We start from the raw sequence: 13674 nt of genomic DNA, 5'->3' as shown, positions 1-13674 counted from the left end.
ACCTTTGGAGCATTAAAAGCAATACTGTAAGCATTCAGGTAGTCCTTATACAGTATTCCAAACAGTAATACCAGAGAACGTCATACTGCTGATAGTGCTTGTTGGAACATTCATTCGTTGTTTGGTGTAGGAGTTTCTTATTTCAGAAGTATTCAAGTTTTAAGATTTGAGCATATTGAAACTGTCTTCTTACATGTGCTTGGACTGGATCTGGCCTGTACTGAAGCTTGGCATGGTGCACTGACAGCTTTGGAGGAAGCGGTGGTAGCATATCAGAGTCGTCTTAACTTTCCCAGGCCTTTTCCAGTAACGTAACAGCAGCATTTGAACTAAATCAGAGACTTCTGGGAAAGAGGAACAAGAGTGTAACCTTTTTTCACTCTCTTGAAATATTAAATTTCTTCCCATTAGTGGGTATTTTATAATGGAGAAAAATAATGTTTAAATTTATAGAACTGTTCAGAACCCTAGCTTCTGGCAAAAGGCAGGAACTAAATTCTGATATGCGGGCAGCACCATTCTGTCTGTCTTAAGCCCTCATCCTTTCTATGAATATTCTGCTGCTTGTTTTAGCATCCCAGAAACCTCACTAATTTCAACTCTAGCAATTGGCTGGTTGCCCAGCAGCCTTTTAAAATAGTTTAATGGCAACTGGCGAGCTGCTTATTTCTTGTTCCTGATGAGCCATGGTCAAATTTTTATAAATCGTAACTTGGTGTGCTTATTTTAATTATTCTATATTGGCAGGTGACGTACCTCATCTGTTTGGGAAACAACTGCTTTCAAAAGCATACTTAGAGTTTTTATATAAGCTGTCTTTTGTACCAGTTAACTTCAGCCACTTAATACTTTTCAAAATCTTGTGGTAGAAACAGTACCTCTAGAAGATTGCCCAGAGGATAGTTTACCTGATTTTACATCAGGAGTAAGGGGCTCAAAGTGACACCTGTATCGTCCTAAAAACAAGTTTACATTCCACCCCAAATGCTGTGCTGGCTAAAAGGCACTCTTCTTGCCTAAGCTGAATTTGGCTCTTAAGACCTCCATTTGCCCTAGATATACTTCTGAATCAGGGTTTCTCAAAGTCCTTCTTGGTTGGCCCCTGCAATCCTGAGGGATAATGATGTTTCCATCAGCACATCTCATTAATGGCAGTTGTTCATGAGCTGGGAGGAATGGAGAATATCCTATATAGTGGTCTTGAGACATATAAACAAGTATAGTTTGGAAAGCTCCACGATTTTTGTGCCCTGCCTTCTACTGCTATTCCTGCAGGAGAGGTGTGGCATTGATTGATCTTTTAGTTCAGAATCAAGGTTCTGTATTCTTGGATGAGTGCAGGCCCTTTGTCTGTCTGCATAATTACTTTTATGGAACTATGTGTGTGTTGGATGCATAGTTCAGTAATATTGAGGAGACTTGATGTCCTGTGAAGGTCATTGCTGACTTCAGTGTTGGGATATTAGTGGAGGTGTTCATTACTTAGTGCTTAACTCTCTTTTCTGAAAACCTAGAAGATAATTTCTTATTTCAGTATCAGAAATAGTTGTACTCTAGAGCAACCAATTGATTTTTACGTTAAAAATTGTAATTGACCATGTATCCCACTTTATATTGATGGGTAGAAAACTTTGCGGTATTTGGGTGAGGGAGAGGATACTCATTTCACATCTGAAACTTTGTTATCCTTATTTTCTCTCTGCTTCAATTTTCTTTTATTTTAAATTTATTTTCTTCTTCTGTATCGCATCATTTTGCTTAGCAGCCTTGATTAAACCTTTTTTCTTTTTAAAGACTAAAACTGGATAGTTAATGGATATTGATTATTCCAATAATTTCTGACACTCAGCTACTTTGTGAAGGAATATTATCTAAATGGAATTTTACTTGCTAATATGATCAAACATCTTGAAGATAACTTTCCAATTGTGTGATTAGAAAAGCCTAAGGTCAAATGTAGGCCTCAGCTTTTTTTTTTGTATGTGGAAATAAAATATACATTAATATACTGAGCCGGTTCAGGTTGTTTAAATTGAATATTGCAACTTCCCTGAAATGTGACTTAGCTCTTTTCGGTATTGAACTTGGATTAAAAGAATCCATCAAAGAAAGTAGATCGTTTTTTCCAGTAAAACTCTTTCAGAATACATTTCTATGTAGGATGTCCTCTTTTTTCTTTTTATAAATTTACATAGAGTGGCTTAAAATAGCTTCACAAAATATTGTAACCCAAACCTGTTGCTAATTAAAAAAGAATGTACTGTCTTCAGTTAATGTGAACATTCTTAAACACCTCCAAATAGCTAAAATTAATCATATTTTTAACACTTTGGATAGTAGCTCTAAATATTTATGATGACAATTAGATTTTTGGTTGTTTCAATAGTGACTGATACATTAAATTTTATTTTATATAATTTTATTTTATGAACCTAAAAGTAATACTGATTCTGTCTCTAGAGATACAACTGCTATAAGCATCACTGGAGTGACTCAAGAAAACCTGTAATTTTGGAAGTAACTCCAGGAGGCTTTGACCAAATTAATCCTGCAACCAACAGAGTACTCTGTTCCTATGACTATAGAAATATTGAAGGATTTGTAGATCTCTCAGATTATCAAGGAGGATTTTGTATACTTTATGGAGGATTTAGTAGATTGGTAAGTACTATTTAAAAAAAAAAAAAACACTTTAAAAGGGACATGACCATTTGAAGGAAAGCAAAGCTTTTTATACTTCATTTTGAAATTTCACGTGAGTCCTCAGGAAGGAAGTATAAGAGTGCAGGTTTTAGTATCAAAGATACCTGAGCTTGAATCCCAATTTGCTGCTTTCCAAAATGAGGAGAGTGAGGATCTGGTGAGATAATTTATGTAAAATGCTTTACACACAATGGATGGCTTAGTACAGTAAACAGTGACTACAGTTGTTATTTTCATTGGTATTACTGTCATACCAAAAAGTTTCTAAGCTTTCTTTGAAAAAGTAATTTAGGTCGGGCGCGGTGGCTCACGCTTGTAATCCCAGCACTTTGGGAGGCCGAGGTGGGCGGATCACGAGGTCAGGAGATCGAGACCATGGTGAAACCCCGTCTCTACTAAAAATACAAAAAATTAGCCGGGCGTGGTGGCGGGCGCCTGTAGTCCCAGCTACTCAGAGAGGCTGAGGCAGGAGAATGGCGTGAACCCGGGAGGCGGAGCTTGCAGTGAGCCGAGATTGCACCACTGCACTCCAGCCTGGGCGACAGAGCGAGACTCCATCTCATAAAAATAAAATAAAAAAAAAGAAAAAGTTATTTAAGCCTGGCATGGCAGCTCACACCTGTAATCCCAGCACTTAGGGAGGCAGAGTTAGGAGGATAGCTTGAGCCCAGGAGTTTGAGACCTGCCTGGGCAACGTAGTGAGACCTTGTTCTGCACAAAAAGGAAAAAAGAAATGGAAAAAGTAATTTAAAATCACTTACTTTTTGAAAGTCTTTCACCCTTTGCCTAGCTGTTTATAATCTGAAATCTGAGTATGCATTGAAACTTCAAGTTGGAATTCATTGCATGTTTTTGTTCTGAAATTCAGAATTATATATAAGTAAATTATGGGGTATAACAGAAGCTACTTTAGATGCTGAGACCCTGTTAATCAGTAATGGAAGCTGAAGTATAGATAACTTTTTTTTTAAGATATATCCTGCCTTTCTGTCTCAAAGATGTGCAATAGAGAAAGTCTCCAAATGGAGAGACTCATTTGAACTTAATTGCAAAATTCCTTTCTCTTGAAAATTTTAATTCTTGTAGCTACCTTAGTGTTCCGGGAATGCTGCTTCAATTTTTAGTGTTTTGTAGATAAAATATCCTTCTGTTGGTAGCAGAGCCAAAGCAAGCGTTGAACTTTTACATATATAAGATAGTAGATGTTAGCAAAAGGGAAATAAACAATGATGGGGGCTAGATAATCTGATGTAGAAATATAGTTTGTTCTTCAGAGTTACAGACCTTTTTCCATCTTAGATTTTACTCTTTCCCCACTTGATGGGTACCATCCTAGTTTCCCTCATCTAGGAACATACAGGTAAACCTCTGTGGGTTACCTCTGAGGCTTGACCCAAAAGATGAAGGCCCTTCTCCCAGCCCAAAGCATGCTGTCTTAGTGCTATCCATAGACTGTCTCTTCCCTGGTCAGTGGTAATTTGGAATGCTTAACATCTTGTTGGTAAACACCTGATTACAAGAATATGGCCTGTCAGGCCTTAATAGGATAACTGTATCACAGTAATTCAACCAAGCCATAAAATGGAATAATAAGGTAAACATTAAGGATGAAAATTTTTTAATACTCTTCTTATTGCCAACATTTTGTATTACTTGGTGGCAGCAAGAAGTTTTCATTTGAATTAATCCACTTTCTCACTGTAAGACACTAGCTAAAATGAATCAATTCACTATAAATATGGTACTATACCAGATTTATTCAACAAACCTTTATCTAATACCTTTTGCATCTATGGTGACTATAAAAAGCTGCTAGGAATAAAACCAGGTTCTTAAACATGATGTGATCCAGTGTTTCTCAGCAGGGGAGCTGTTGACATTCTGAGGAGGACAGTTCTTTCTTGTGTGGGACACTCCTACTCTGCCCTTTACAGGACATTTAGCATTTCTGGCCTCTAGGCACCAAATGCATGTTCAGGTTGAGCATACCAAATCTGGAAGTTCAAAATGTTCCAAAATCGGAAATTTTTTGAGTGCCAACATGATGCTTAAAGGAAATGCTTATTGGAGCATTTCAGATTTGGGATGCTCAACTGGTAAGTGTAATGAAAATATTCCAAATGCTGAAAAACTCTGAAGTCTGAAATACTTCTGATCCCAAGCATTTCAAATAACAGATACTCATCCTGTAGCCTGTTTCCTTACCTTTGTAAATAGAGCCCAGGAAGTTGGTTTGTAACATCAGTAGGCCAATGACTTATAAACATTTAAACATTCTTCAGCATCATCTTGCAAAGAAGCCTACTGTGTAAAACAGACTAAATCAGAGCTGCGTTGTTTGAAACTGGGAATCCTGCCCACACAGTACCCATCACCCCCAGTGGCTTGGCTGGGGTTCCTTGAAGGCCCTTCTTGGAAGACCCAGCATGCTGTTTTGCACAAGGTGATGAGAACCAGAACCTGAGAAATTTTGAGATAATTGCCATTCAGTGAGTTAGTTGCAAAGCTCTGTATCCGAGACTTTCTTATTTTAATTTAGTAATAGTCTTTTCATTGAAACAACTGCTTATTTGCCTCTGATACCTACCTCTTTTTTCTCTAGAATTACTACTTTAATACCTTTCCTATGAGTTGATTAGCTATAGACACATTTCAGTTGTTTCAACTCTGACTTTTTAAATTTCTAAATTTGTGCAGCATTTATTTGCATCAGAGCAAAGAGAAGAGATTATTAAAAGTGCAATAGACCATGCTGGTAACTACATAGGTATTTCATTGCGGATCAGGAAAGAGCCTTTAGAATTCGAGCAATATTTGAATCTTCGCTTTGGAAAATACAGCACTGATGAATCCATCACATCTTTAGCAGAGTTTGTAGTCCAAAAAATATCACCTAGACATTCGGTAAGACCCATATGTTAAAAATGAAAATTTGTTTATCTGATTTTGACATTTTAAAAAATAACTTTTTAATATGTCTCAATTTTATTTTTTGAAGGAGCCTGTTAAAAGACTTCTAGCACTTACAGAAACATGTTTAGTAGAACGTGATCCAGCAACCTATAATATTGCAACATTGAAGCCTTTAGGAGAAGTAAGTTTCAGCATTGTTAGCTTAAATGAGATTTCTTTCTATTGATAAATTAGGATAATTTTCTTTCTATTTTAATGTTTACTCATGGCTAAAGAATATGAAATGGACAGAATCTGTACTTAACTCTTAACATATTTATATTAATTGATCATAGAACAATGATTATTACAAAAGTTATTTTCCAAGTATATAAAGAATGGAACTTATTACTCTATAACTGAAAATTTGAGATTTTAAACAGTTTTAAACTCTTAAATTGTAAACAAGTCACATCTTAAAATACTGACTTTTCTAAGCTAAGCGATGCATTTTATAATGAAATACTATAAAACTATAAACTTTTTTTTGTTGAAGCTATTTTTTGTTTTTTCATTAGGTGTTTGCATTGGTCTGTGACTCAGAAAATCCACAACTTTTTACCATTGAATTTATAAAAGGGCAAGTACGGAAATATTCTTCAACAGAAAGGTATTTTTTTTTTAAGTTTTTGAAATCCTAGTATGTGCAAGGCAAAGTGCTTGGTCAACAAGGAAAACCAAAGATTTGTAGTCTAGAAATTTAAAATTATTTAACTTGGGAAAAGACATTTTCTTGCATATTTAAAATGACCATCCCATTTTCAAAATTTTTTTTTTTTTTTTTTTTTGAGACAGAGTCTCACTCTGTCACTCAGGCTGGAGTGCTATGGCGTGATCTTGGCTCACTGCAACCTCCATCTACCAGGTTCAAGCGATTCTCCTGCCACAGCCTCACAAGTAGCTGGGATTACAGGTGTGCACCACCACGCCCAGCTAATTTTTTTTTCTTTCCTTTTTTTTTTTTTGGTATTTTTAGTAGAGATGGGGTTTCGCCGTCTTGGCCAGGCTGGTCTCGAACTCCTGACCTCAAGTGATCCGCCTGCCTTGACCTCCCAAAATGCTGGGATTATAGGCATGAGCCACCACACAGGGCCTGTAACTAGTGTTTTGTAGTATTTCCAGTAGTATAGTATGACCAATAGCAGTTTCTTGCCTTACAAAGCTTTCAATCTAAGGTCAACAAGACTGAAATGTTAAGCAATGGTTATGTTTTTTTCCTGTCCTGAATTCAAGGAAAAAGAACACCTTAAAAAAAAAAAAAGTATGGATGTTCTAATCAGAGGAAGGATCTTAACACTCTGTTTGTCAGATGCTTTATGTACATTATCTTGCTTAGTCCTGACAGTAGCTGTAGGAAGAAGGTCCTCTTATTCCCAATAACACTTATATGCAGAAAGCAAAGCAACTTCTTTGTGACTTGGGGTTAGGAAAAGATTTCTCAGATGTAATACCAAAAACGCAATCTAGAAAAGAAGAAAAAAAGGTTGTTAGTTAGACTTCATTAAAATTTAGAACTTTGACCCCATTTAGAAAAAGAAAAGACAGATCACAGGGAGAAAATCTTTGCAAAGCATATAGCTAATAAAGGATTTCTATCCAGAATATATAAAGAACTCTTACAACTCAATACTGAAGAAAACCAAGTGACCCAATAGTAAATGGGCAAAAGATTCAAATAGACACCTCACGGGAGAATTATGAATGTTAATACATGAAAAGATCATGAATCTTTAGGAAACGAAAATGCGAACTACTGTATATTCACTAACATAACTAACATCAAAAAGACTGCCAGTGCCAGGTGTTGGCGAGGATATGGAGAAAAGAACTCTCATACATTGCTGGTAAGAAGGTAAAATGATAAAACCAGTTTGAAAAACAGTTTGTTAATTCCTTAAAAGATTAAACACTTACTTATATGGTCCAGCAGTTCCGCTTTTAGGTATCTATCCAAGAGAGATGAAAAGATGCCCACAGAGAGACTTGCACATGGATGTTCATAATATCATTACTCATAGCCAAAAACAGAAGCAATCCATATCTAGATCAGCCAGTGAATGAACAGACAAAATGTTGTCTGTTCACACAATGGAATACTACTCAGCAATAAAAAAAGGACTGACCTAATACATGCAACAACTTGGATAAATCTCAAAAGCCTATGTATGATAAGATAAGCAAGACACCTAAGACTACATATTCTGTAATTCTGTTTTTATGAAGTTTCTTTAAAAAGCAAAACTACAGAGATAGATCAGTGGTTTCCTGGGGCTGGGGAGTGTTCTTTTGCAAATCAGCAGAAGGAAATTTTTTGGAGTGATGAAAATATATCAGAACTGGATGATGATGATTATACAATTGTATAAATTAAAAATTATCAAACTATGTTTTAATTGGATAACTTGTGATTTGTCAGAACTGAGTAAAGCTGTTAAAAATAATTTTAAAGGGAGAGAAAGAGACGTTAAAGTTAATGTTTAAGTAACTTGTACAAGGTCGTGTAGCAGCATGGTGAAGAGCTAGTATTAGAGCTCTTCCTAAAGCCCCACTGTTTGTGTTTCCCATTGTAACTGTAGTGTGTCTCTGAGCAGATTACCTGCTAAAGGGCCTATGCTTCATGCTAGATCAAAATTCCCCTAAATCATCAATGCTAAAACCTTTTTTTACTTTTAATCTTACTTAGAGATTCCTTATTAGCAAGTTTGCTGGATGGAGTAAGAGCCTCTGGTAATAGAGATGTTTGTGTAAAAATGACACCAACCCATAAAGGTCAGCGATGGGGGTTACTCAGCATGCCTGTTGATGAGGAAGTAGAGAGCCTTCACCTCAGGTTCTTAGCTACGCCTCCAAGTAAGTATTGATTTAAATGTAATTACATTTCCACTCATCTACTTAATAATTTAAGAATTAGGAATTCGTATCTTCTTTTTGAACCTCTTAATCTCTTTACAGATGGCAACTTTGCAGATTCTGTGTTCAGGTTCAATGCTAATATTTCATACAGTGGAGTCTTGCATGCAGTAACACAAGATGTAAGCTAAGTTTTATCGTAATTGTTCATTGTTACTAACTTTTGGTATGGAAACTTTTTTGAAATACTCTTTCTTCACCTAGGGTCTCTTCTCAGAAAACAAAGAAAAACTGATCAATAATGCCATAACAGCATTATTGTCCCAAGAAGGGGATGTCGTTGCTTCAAATGCAGAACTTGAGAGTCAGTTCCAGGCCGTGAGGAGGCTTGTGGCATCCAAAGCTGGTTTCCTAGCTTTCACTCAGCTTCCAAAGTGAGTTGTCTTCTGAAACTTAACTTCTCTTAGAGAATTTGAACTACTCAAAATGGCAAATAATGAACGATTCACCTCCTTTTCCTTAACTAAACCAGTATACCTTTTATAGGGCGATATGGTACTTCATGAGAAATGAAAAAGGAAGGTGAGGGCAGCAGAAGCGGAATATTGGTCCCATACTCACCAGTAATATTACTGACTCTTGAATTTGAATGGGAAATTACATGCCTTTTAGTTTTAGTTAACCCTAAAAAATATTTTCCCTCTTAAAGAAAAAACTATTATGAAGACTGATAAATTTCAGAGGTGGAATTTAAAATACATCATTGTTCCAGTAATGCAATGGAAAGTTAATATGACCTATTTCAGTAATATAACAATTTAAAATGTTCTGGTATTGCTAGTATATGCTTGTTTTTTGTTCCAAAAGGTTTCGCGAGCGTCTAGGGGTGAAGGTAGTAAAAGCACTCAAAAGGAGCAACAACGGAGTAATCCATGCAGCAGTTGATATGCTTTGTGCCCTTATGTGTGTAAGTAGTAGTTTTCTTAAGGAAACTGGTTTTTCTTAAGTTGACTGGTGGTTTTGATTTCCACAATCCCAGATTTTCATTGTACCAATAAGTTCTTGTTTCTGTTTCTTAAATTGTTCTCATAGTTACTCAAACCTTTGTTTAGCATATCCTAAATACCAGGCAATGTGCTGTGTGCCAGAAATGCAAAGATCTTAAGACAGAAGTTCTTTTCTTCCTTCACTTTGTTGACAGTCTGGTAAGGTAGGCATATCTGTACAAGGTAAGGTAGTAGGGGCCATAGGATCTTGAAAAGCAGCACTTTATTTTTGTTTGGCGATGAGGGGAAGATGAAAGATTCTCACCCAGTCTTTCTGGAAGATGTTACGTTTGATCTGAATCTTGAAGGACAGGCAGGAATTTTCTAGCTCTGGAAAGGCCTTCCTGGGTGGGGAATAGCATATAAAAAGGCATGTTTGGAAAGCAACAAATAATTAAATATGGTTGGGTTATAAAATATGGATGGGGGTTTATTAGGAGTTGCAGCTAGAGATGTATGCAGACAGTAATAAAAAACCTTCTGTATCAGGAGGGAGGAGCTAGATTTGTATCTTTTTGTAAGGAACACCTGAAGGATTTTTTTTAGCAAGAGAGCAGTAATGTGATCAGGTTTGAGTTTTTAAAAACCCACACTGGTAGTATGTGGAGAATAGAAGTAAAATTAGAGGCAGGTAGACCAAATTGTCATGTAAGAGATAAGTTGCTGAGCTAGGGTAGTCACAGGGCTAAAGAAGAAGCACACCTGAAAGCTGTTTGCTCAGTAAAGATCTAACTTAGTGGCAGCTTGTACAGAGGGAGAAACAATTGTTTAGTATAGTTTTGAAGTTTCCGATTATCTCAGTTTTGTGTGTAGTACCTGGGACTTTTCCTTATATAAAGTGTTTTAGGCAAGCTTAGTCGTACATAAACATAAGTAAACACTTCTATAAAACCTTGCATTCCCAAAAGTGAATTAATTTTATTTACTGTTCCAAACAAGTAGTGAGATAACTAGAACTTAACAATGATACGGAGAGTTGCTTTATTAGAACAAAAGACGTTCCTATCACCCAGGAAATTCTAAGGGTAGAGAGCTTTGTGTCAGGCTCCCCTATCAGAAAATTGCAAAGGCCTTAGGAGCTCTGTGTCAGGAACCAGGGTAAAAGACTATTGCAACAAAAGATTCTGCTAGTGTCCCTGTCTGCAAGGGTTTTAGGTGCTCTATGTCAGGAGCCAAGGATGGAGACCAATATATATATTTTTTAATATTTCATATATTCTCTCTGCTCAGAATTCTTTCCCTGCTTATTCATTAAGAGCTCAAGTCAGCTTTTAAATGAAGCTTACCAAATATACACACCTACTAGGCACCCACAGCAGTTAAAATAAAATTTTAAAAATAAATGGAGCTTTCCTATTCCTGAAGGTGGTAGTGATTTATCCCTCCCTGAAGTGAGATTACCCTTCATAAATATTACACTTACCTTTCTTAGCAATTTCTTCTTTGAATTATTGCTGTTTCTAAACATGACGTATTTTTCTCAATCTGTCAGCTTCCTGAGGATAATATTCATGTTTAATTTTAATTTTTATCCTTAACAGGCCTTGTCAAGCTGTTTAATAAACAATAATTAATTTTTTCTGTGTTTCAGGTACTATTCTATGAATTTTTCATATATTATTCAGTCTTCCAATGAACTTTAGAAGTTACTACTGTTATATCTATTTTGTAGAGAAGGACTTAAGGCCCAATTTGTTCAAGGTCATGTAGCTAGTAAATGGCAGAGGCTTCAAGCCCACTTTCTGGCTCCAAAGTTTATACAATTAACCATAGTAACATACAGTATTCGCTAAATGAGCAGAAACCAAAAGGAAGGAAATTCTGACACGTGTTGCAACATGGATAAACCTTGAGAACGTGATGCTAGTGAAAGAAGTCAGTCACAAAAGGATAAATACTGTATGATTTTATTTATATGAGGTCAAATTCACAGACAGAAAGTAGAATGGTGATTGCCAGGGGCTGGGAGGAAGGCAGAATGGAGAATTATTGTTTAATGATTACAGAGTTTCAGTTTGGGAAAATGAAAAAAGTTCTAGCAATGGGTGGTGGTGATGGTTGCCCAACAATGTGAATGCTTAATGCCACTGAACAGTGTAATTTAAAATGGTTAAGATGGTAACTTTTGTTATATGTAGTTTACCACAATAAAAAAAGTAAAAAACAATGCTATGAAACAAACATTGGGCCCTCATTACATATTAGGTATTGGCTTTGTATCTTACATGAATTATCTCATCTAAGCATCATACTAATGTTACATAAATACTATTACTCCTACTTTACAGCTGAGGAAAATGAAACTTGGAGAGTTATGTAAAGTAACTTACCTTGCGTAATGTCTCCCAGTTATTGTCAGTAGTAAAATTAGGATTGGAGCTCTACTCCTAACCATCATGCTGGAATGTTTTATACACTCAAAAGAAAATCACCCTGAGACCAGTATTTGTTGTTAATTTTAGTACATACTTTTAAATGCTAAATTTTATTTCAAATTTTAGTTACAAAATTCTGGGTGGGCAAATGTTTGACTTTTAATAAGATCTGTGACTTTTGAGAGAGTACCTTGTGTATATGTTGAGTTAATTGTTGGGCAAATTATCTGTGAAGTCTGATCAAAATCATGGTAAATCATCACTTCTGCCTGCTTATCATGAGTTTCCTTTTTGCCTTACACTTTAAAGGCAATGGTTTTTAATTCTTTCAATGTGTAACGAATACTCTTTATAAATGACTTTTGCGTGATGCTAGCACGTGGGACTGCTTATGAATTATCACTTTTTTTTTTTTTTTCATCAATAGCCCATGCATGATGACTATGACTTAAGACAAGAACAGTTGAACAAAGCTTCTCTTCTCTCGTCAAAGAAGTTTCTGGAAAACTTACTGGAGAAATTTAATTCCCATGTGGTAAGTTATAATTAAATTTGTCTTCATGGTAGATACCATACCATTATTGAAAGATATTCTAGAAGTGCCACGTGGATGGTTTTATTTTTATTATAGCCCCCAGCTTTGGTCAGTACTGGTCACAGTTCAGCTTGGTCACTGATAATAAAATATTTTGTCTTAGGACTATATCCATTCATCTGGGAAGGATAGATGTCAAAGCCTTTAGATTTTCACAGTGATACTCCAAATTTTTATTTTTTCTTTCTTTAAAAATGTCACTATGAAATAAACTGCTCTAAAAAAAAAAAATTAAACCAAATCTTTGTTCCTCAGTCCCTGATAACAATTTTGGAGATGGGCATTCTATAGCATCTTGAAGGAACATAAGCAGATTGCCAGAGTTTTGCAAATATTGTCAAAGATTCTTTTTTGCAAATAAACATTAACCCTTGTTACACACATTTGAGAAGTCTTGGTTATACTCTTGAAATTTGAATTTTAATTGTTCCTTTTGAGGTATGATGGATAATGGTTTCACTATATGAGCAAAGCAAGTACTAAAGAGTCATCCAACTTCAAACCTCATGTTGAGAAATTAAAGTCGATGTTTATGTCTGACATATAGAATAACAGAAAGGAACACATTATTATTACAATTTAACTGAAGGTCCCCATCTCTAAGTCTTTAAGAGAATCTGTTGCTTTGTTTCAGGATCATGGGACTGGTGCCCTAGTTATTAGTTCGCTCTTGGACTTCCTTACCTTTGCCCTCTGTGCTCCATATAGTGAGACAACTGAAGGGCAGCAGTTTGATATGCTCTTAGAGATGGTAGCATCCAATGGAAGAACCCTTTTTAAACTTTTTCAGGTGAGAGCTTTTATTTTTCTTGTCAGATAACAGTGAATTTAAGGGAACCACTTTTAGGGTCACTGTTTCAAAACATACTTCTATAGCAGAGGTGGCCAGTCTTTTGGCTTTCCTGGGCCACACTGGAAGAAGAAGAGTTGTCTTGGGCCACACATAAAATACACTAACACTAACAATACCTGATGACCTAAAAGAAAAAAAAAAATCGCAAAAATGTTTTAAGAAAGTTTAAGATTTGTGTTGGGCTATACTCAAAGCCATCCTGGATTAGCTTTGAATAAATATAAGCATCCATGTAGGCTGCGGGTTGGACAAGCTTGATCTATAATATTGACAAATAAATGCACCTAGTACATTATCATA

The 13674-nt window shown here is 35.8% G+C and overlaps 1 protein-coding gene across 3 annotated transcripts in view; it reads left to right on the top strand.

Moving 5' to 3' along the window:
• The window catches only part of DNAJC13 (DnaJ heat shock protein family (Hsp40) member C13), a 118902-nt gene that overhangs the window by 30345 nt on the left and 74883 nt on the right, over window positions 1-13674 (top strand). For all 3 annotated transcript variants that reach the window (XR_009211574.1, XM_032143441.2, XM_058433394.1), the window contains 10 exons: window positions 2461-2661; window positions 5401-5607; window positions 5702-5797; window positions 6174-6265; window positions 8339-8505; window positions 8608-8687; window positions 8770-8939; window positions 9373-9472; window positions 12354-12461; window positions 13156-13311. Coding sequence is in view for 2 of the 3 variants with exons in the window: in XM_032143441.2 (XP_031999332.1) it covers window positions 2461-2661; window positions 5401-5607; window positions 5702-5797; window positions 6174-6265; window positions 8339-8505; window positions 8608-8687; window positions 8770-8939; window positions 9373-9472; window positions 12354-12461; window positions 13156-13311 (1377 nt within the window). In the remaining variant the exon portion in view is untranslated. The remainder of the gene's footprint in view (window positions 1-2460; window positions 2662-5400; window positions 5608-5701; window positions 5798-6173; window positions 6266-8338; window positions 8506-8607; window positions 8688-8769; window positions 8940-9372; window positions 9473-12353; window positions 12462-13155; window positions 13312-13674) is intronic.

The sequence above is a fragment of the Hylobates moloch genome, unplaced genomic scaffold (genome assembly GCF_009828535.3).
Source record: "Hylobates moloch isolate HMO894 unplaced genomic scaffold, HMol_V3 SCAFFOLD_22, whole genome shotgun sequence".
Lineage (NCBI taxonomy): Eukaryota > Metazoa > Chordata > Mammalia > Primates > Hylobatidae > Hylobates > Hylobates moloch.
Note: the sequence above shows the minus strand (reverse complement) of the source record. Positions and strands in the feature narration are given on the sequence as shown.